The sequence below is a fragment of the Motacilla alba genome, chromosome 2 (assembly GCF_015832195.1).
Source record: "Motacilla alba alba isolate MOTALB_02 chromosome 2, Motacilla_alba_V1.0_pri, whole genome shotgun sequence".
Lineage (NCBI taxonomy): Eukaryota > Metazoa > Chordata > Aves > Passeriformes > Motacillidae > Motacilla > Motacilla alba.
The window spans coordinates 14,381,098-14,388,091 of record NC_052017.1 but is presented as its reverse complement, the minus strand read 5'-3'; the positions used below and the strand labels follow the sequence as shown (position 1 = coordinate 14,388,091).

General features: G+C 39.6%; 1 protein-coding gene across 10 annotated transcripts in view; it reads right to left on the bottom strand.

The window, feature by feature from the left end:
• Positions 1–1,421: 1,421 nt before the first annotated feature.
• ARHGAP12 (Rho GTPase activating protein 12) overlaps positions 1,422–6,994 on the bottom strand; it is a 76,212-nt gene continuing 70,639 nt past the window's right edge. For all 10 annotated transcript variants that reach the window (XM_038125838.1, XM_038125844.1, XM_038125853.1 and 7 more), the window contains 4 exons: positions 5,702–5,779; positions 4,789–4,923; positions 4,417–4,519; positions 1,422–4,010 (listed from right to left, as the gene is read on the bottom strand). In XM_038125838.1, the coding sequence (XP_037981766.1) occupies positions 3,836–4,010; positions 4,417–4,519; positions 4,789–4,923; positions 5,702–5,779 (491 nt within the window). In that variant the 3' untranslated portion in view covers positions 1,422–3,835. The remainder of the gene's footprint in view (positions 4,011–4,416; positions 4,520–4,788; positions 4,924–5,701; positions 5,780–6,994) is intronic.

The window sequence follows — 6,994 nt, the reverse complement described above, 5'->3', positions numbered from 1 at the left end:
CTTGTCCCACTTTGCGTTCTGAGTTTGCTGAACACAACACAGATTTATTTTTTTAAAGTAGCAGCTGACTACCTTAAGAAACTATAATCTGTTTGGGGAAGTTGTAGGAAACTAATATTAGAGCTGCCATTTAATTCTCAAGGCAATAAAATGGACTGAGAGGCCAAGTCGCCTCTGAATGTCTTTCATGTTGGTTTGTTACACAGTGTGAGCTTGTTTTACAAGAGCTCTGTTTACAAGAATGCTGGGGGAGCTGGAGAGGGGGGGAGATGTTCATTTAAGCCCCACATTCACATAGGGCTACTTTTGTAAAGGCCTGATCCAGTCCTACCAGCTGCTTGCCCACAAAACTTCCCAATTGTGGAGGCTAATTAAGATTCTCCAGAGGAGCTCTCCTCTCCCCAGCGGCTGCAGGCAGCCTCATCAGACATGCTGTCCCTCCCCCGGGCCCGGCAGAATGCCCTACTGTGCCTGGGTTACGTTATGCCTTATGAATTAACCAATTGATTCTGAAAATATCACTACTTTAGGGCTAAATAAAGCTGTTCCCTTCAAGGGGAAAAAAGTCAGAGCTCAGCCTAGGAATAAACTGATACTGTGTTACCTATAAACTCCCTTCTCTCTCATGCTGCAAGGCGAGGATTCGCTTGCCAGGAGACAGCGAGTTGAGGGAGTACAAAGGGAATTTATCACGGATTTCTGTGAAAATAGGGAGGCTTTCCTGAGCCTGAACAGTAAGCATGACCTATCCACTTGCAAGTAAATAAAGCTTCCTGCATGCAACTCCGATTTAAAAAAATTCGTTTACATGAAATGACTGGGCATATTTGCCTGGCCTTTTTTGTGTCCACGTCTCTCTCCAGCTTCAAAGTGAAGAAACCTGTAACCAGGACAGATCAAGCATGGCTGAAAGTTGCTTGGTACTACTGCTGTGTAGCTGAACACAGCTCTAAGTGCTGGAACAAAAATTTCACCTGGAACCAATACATAATGTTGGACCTCCAGTATCCTTTGAGTGGTCATGGCCCCAAAAAAAATTATATTCAGGCTTTAAATTGATTTTAAACCAGAACTAAACATCTGACATAGAGCCTGAACTGAGGAATATAAAAAATTAACTGTTTCATCTGATACACACTGCTTTCCCCTGGTGTGTTTGTGCAAATCCCTCATTTTGATTACTTAAAAGAAAGCTAACTGCAGGAACAAGACAAGGTTTTTCAAGCACTGAAGAAACCCAGTGTGGTGACATACACAGTTTCATGTTGGTCACAACAAATGTACCATCAGCTTCGACTTCCTCCTCTTCCTGAATGTCTCATGTGTTTGCCTACACCGCCTTCAATTAAAAAGAATCCTCTCCCCTCCCCAAACTAAAAATTAGAATATTAAGACAACTTCACTGCACAAAACCATACTAGATATTGTAATAACAAAATGCTTTATTTTTGGGGAATACAAGGAAAAGTGTGACATCCTCATAATCAAATTGCTTTAAAAAGGCATTCTTCCTTTGAAAAAGGTAACACTCGCAACAAAAGGTGACCGGTGAACAAGCCCTCTCATGTAGCAGCAGGAATTCTTCCTTTACAGCCAAAGGCAGGGTTTGAAAAAAGCACAGCCACAGATTCCAACTCAGTCAATATTTTCTAGTAGGTTAGGGCACAGGCTCAGCACTGCTCGGTGTGACAGCACAGAGGGAGGCTGACAACACACCTCTGAGACAGGGCTTCCACAGTTCTCACCCAGGTCGCTTTGCAACAAACCACAAGACTTCACCATTACCACAAGAAGACACTGAGAAAGCCACAAGGTTACTAATCTCGCTCATCTCCAAAAACTTTTCATGCAAGCCCTATGCTCGTGAAATTCTCGTACCATCAGACTGGTTACAGCTCAGAGTGTCACCACACATCCCCTCTGCTGCCAGCCAGGGCTGTGTGTGAGAGGGACACGGCAGACCCAAGGCTACTGACACAATCCCCTCCTCAACGTAACCGTTTCCTGTACAGGGGGCTCCATGCTGGGATGTGTTTTAAAGACTGCAAATTTATATCCATAAATTACTTCTGCCCTCTCTGAACCTTATGTTAGAATTCAAGTTGTTAAAGAAGGGGACTGGGAAGTTCCTAAAATTGTCAGGTTATAAAGGAGGCATTCATATTTCAGTCCAGTGTGACAGCTCTTTGTCACAAGTGGTATCCATCCATGCTAAGGGGTAAGATACATTGGTCTTGTTTAAAGGGGGCTCGTGTTGTCTGAAGTGGGTATGGTAAACTCTAAAAGAACTATTGGTTTTCTTTATTTAGGTTAGACATAACAAATATGTCAGATACAGCAGTTAGTCTAGAAAAATACATTTAAAAAAATCTTCAGCAGACCATGCTCCCTGTAACAAAATCTTTCAAAACCAATTTTACAAATTATTCTACATTAATGTAAAAAGAAAATCTTAAATTTAGCATAGTGGATTCCATCAAACATCTATCAAAACATGACTTTCACTATCTGCAGATGTTAGAATTCATAATACATTTTTCTAATGTATCCTGTACATATTAAATAATCTAAAAGGCTCTTCTTGTAGTGCATTAACAATTTAGCAAGCACACTCAGTATTTCTCCAGTACCATTTGCATTACAGTTATTTGCCCGCAAATGTAATTAACATCTAAAAGTGCACACAGTTAGATCTCCCTCCCTCCCCATAACCTGTTTCTCGGCTGAAACCCAGACATCCACTGGAAACATTATGCTACTGTAGCTAATCTACCCATGATTAGAAATGTGTGACTAAAGTGTTCTTAAACTATACAGGAATGGACTTATATACAGGAATCAGAAGGACAGCCTGTATTTACATCAAGAATGAACTTCCACTACCACAGCATTATACCAGGAACTCAATACAGTGTTACAGTCGGTATTGACTTAGGACTTTAGCTTTAGATCAGTATAACACAAAACTTAGCTCAGGACATACCCTGAAAAAATGAACATGTTTATTAAATATTACTTCTATTATGCCCCATGACAAATAACCATTGCTGGATATTCTTACAAGTTCAGTGTTTGTAATAGTGTAATAGTGTGCTGCTCTATGAAGCAGCAAAAAACTTCCAGAGAGGCTGCTGGGGAAAAAAAAAAAAGGAAGGAAGAAAGAAAGAAGTAAAAAAAAAATCAAAAAACAAACAAACAAAAAAAAGAAACAAAAAAACCCACAAAAAAAAGACAAAACAAAAAAAAACCCAAACAACAGAAAAACAGGAGAAAAAGAAGGACAGAGGGCAGCAGACATCAAGGGAAGAATTAGATTTGAATAACTAAACCAAACTGTTAGCGCAAGTCTACGACAGTCATGGCATGCAGAAACCCCTTGGGAAAGTGTCATACAGATCTAAGTAGGTTGTAATAAACAAGCTTAAGATGTAACTTCACTGAATTTTTCCATACCGGGAAAAATGGTAGGACTTTTCCCCATCATATGGAAGAATTGTGAGATTAAATTCCAGATTACCCAGTCTGAGATTATTAGTTTTACTCTCCAAGAAATCCAGTGTATGAACCTATATTAATTTTTTCCAATGATACTTTAAAAAGGCAAACTATAAACTTTTCAATTCATTTTTTATATTGAACTTTTCAAAGAAATCTGAAGTGTTGTCTTTAATTAAAGTGGTCAAACATTTCTCCTGTTTCTTCCCTCCCCAAAAGTGCAAAAAACAAGTTGCTGCTTGGTCCACAAACATAAAACATCATATACAGCAAGAGGTTTTCCTTCTGATGGAATACTGCTGTCAACCCATCACTTCCAGTTTCTTCTCCAAGAAAAATGTCAGCGTCCAAAGATGGAATTCAATTCCAGTAGAATTAACTCTACAATCTGATTCTGGTATACTGTGTGGACCGCTATGTTACCAGTCTCTTTCTCTGGTTTTAATAAGGTTGGACCAAAAACTATTGCTATACTTTGATAGGTCATTCGGTTCTTTTCTCCATTTTCTACAACTCTGAAAGAGAAAACAATACACAAGAAGAGATTTATCAGTGTTAGGGCAAGAAGATGACAGAAAAAGACACATCCCAAAGCAAATGGCTATTCAGAATATTTATTTAATGAATAGTCTTGCTATTAGGACATACAGCTCTGTAATTCCCCTATCTATGAAAAGTTTTGTCATTCTTGGTCCTCTCACAGTCCCTCTAAAGGACTTGGCAGCAAACATCACAACTATGCAACATACTGGCTCAAGTCTGGAGCTCAGCAAGCTCATATCCAAACAGACTGATACATGCTTTTATCAAGTCCAATATTAAAAAATGCAGTAAGAACAGTCACTTGGTACTTTAAGCTGGATTCTTTATCTTTGAGGAAAGATCAGCAACACAAAGTCTTTCCTTCTATCTGTTACTTACCTTTTCAGGTGTCTAAAGAGTACCTGCATCGTGTCCTGATTTGGTTTTGGCAACTGTTTGATTAAATCTTTAACAGCAGGGACACGCTGCCTTGGTTCTTGCTCTGCAAAAGGGTGAGGTTGAGAAACAAAAGTTCAGTATTTTTGTTTAAAACTTGAGCATAAAATTTAAGAGGCTGGGAAGGAAAGCCCCGGGTTGCAGGGCTAATCCGAGATAGGACACTGCCACCTCCCGGCCGGCGCCGGCAGCACGGACAGGCAGTTCCAGACCAGTCACTCCGTTCACAACCAAAGCATCCTTCTTAAGTCCAAAATCATTTCTAGAATTGTACAGGACTTATCCAAACACCATATGCAAGTTCTCCAGACTTACTAATTGCATTGACAAAATCATTGAAGTGGTTGTAAGTGAACAGTGGCTCTGGCAATTCTCTGAAGAACATTTTTAGAGCTCCTGTAATGACATGGATATCTTCCCATTTACTGTCATTCAAGTCCAGCTTCTCATCTGAGAGAGAAAAATAAATAATAAATAATAATACTTCAACTATATAGGCTCTTTTTTTTTTTTTTTATTAACTCAACTATTCTTCTGTACTTATTGCTTTCAAACCAGTGAAGACTTGCTCCACTTCAGCACATTCCATATCCCATTCTGGGATACAAAGCTGCAGCAGCAGATGGAGATGCCTACTGCACTACATACAGTTCCCCTGCTCCTAGGGCATTTTCCAGAAGGGAACAGGAGCTGCTGACATAACACAAAATTTACTGTTAGATCCTGTCAATCAGGAAACGAGAGGTCAGATTCTGGATGGGCTTCACTAAGATTCTGCCAGAAGAAGGGGTTTTATACACAGAGTACAGTAAAGAGGAGCTAAGCCCTCCTCCCACTAAAAGGCAGTAGCAAATCTCACTAAAAAACCCATAAACTTACAATTTTAATGCTAGTGAAAGCTTAACATGCTTGCTGGTTTTCCATAAGGTAGTGAGTTATTTTGTTTGAAATAATTCTCCTTCCTCAAATTCTATTACCATCTTTTTTTAGAATTCTGTTCTAGCAATGCCCCTATGGTCCACATGAGACTAAACCTCCAGAATATCAGGTTTTTCAAGTAATGTATGTTACACAGTCAGTTCTGTAATTCTGAAGTGACTTTACTTCGAGGATGACAGTAATGTCTCATGACATACTGCAGTTACAGAGAAATCTTTTTCCTCAGCTTTCTATGGACTTCAACAATCTGAAAAGATATGCCTTTGTAATATAACTGAAGGAAGCTTACCATGATTGACTGCAAATCTCAGCTTCTGTATCACTGCAAGATTGCCACTAACTCTGTATAAGCCATCAATATCTAATCCTGAAACAAAGGGATAAATCCATTTTAATAACTTACATATGTATAGGTCTACTCAGCAAAATTAAAAGCAAAGGAAACCCACCTTGTAACAAAGAAATAAAAAGTTAAACTGGCTTGTTTTGATGGGCAGGGCATATAAAACAGAGGAGGTTTAATTTGCTGACACAAGTTTGGCAGCATCGAGCTCAAAGTAATCTCTGAAACTTCCTATTCAAGTAGTAATGAGGCAACAGCTCCAAGTTTCCCCAGTGAGATCAGATGTCTTGTTTAAGATGCTCTTGGTGGGTGGGTGGGTAATACATGGGAGTCCAACATGCAAAAAACAGATATTTTGTGGATACAATGTTCAATTTTTAATGTATGGTTAAGAAAAACCCAATTGAGTCATGCATAGAGAGCATCTCAAAGTTGTCAAGTGACCAGGTTTACATGGAGAAGGAATGATGCACATGCACACTCAGAGCTACCCAGCAGCCTACAGAAGTAAAATGGGCAGCCCTTGCCTCGCAGGATTGCACACTTGACCAGAAAAGAAGAAAACTGTGTCTCTGTGGTTGCTACTGCAGTTACTCAGCAGTGATTAGGAGGTAAAGAATTGATCTGAAAAGCCACTTGGATGCAGCAGGTGAGTCAGTGCCACTGAGAGGGTGAGTGTTGCCAGAATACCTGCGAGTCCCTGTAGCTCCTCAAGGAGTTGTCTGATGCAACAGAGCACAGTTACCAGCACCATCTGACATATCCCTTTTCCCCATAATCCACTAGTCATTCCTTTACAGAAAGAACTGATCTGAAGGGTATTGGTAGAAGGAAGAGTTGGAGAGGTAGGAAAAAAAAAGCTGTTCATTTCTGTCAGCTTCCCCTCAGGTATTTAAAAAAGGAAAACTTCACTATCTTCACTGCAGTCCTGTCTTTAAAATAAGAAAAATTTAAAAAAAAACAAAACAAAAAAAGGAACAAAGCAAAATAACCCCTTTCTCACAATCTTCAGATCACAAATGGAATAAAGCTGCTGCCACAAGCAAGGTGGCAATTTTTCAAACTGGAGTAATGCAATGGAAGCAGTTTTTCTCCCCTCCCAGGCCGTAAGATAGAAGCATTAACAAGAGAATTACAGGCTGAATGAAGATCCCATGGAAGATGCCTTAGAATTCACATGTATTCCCCTGTAACACTTACCCTGATACTCAAGGGAATGTTCTCAGATTAACGGACTGG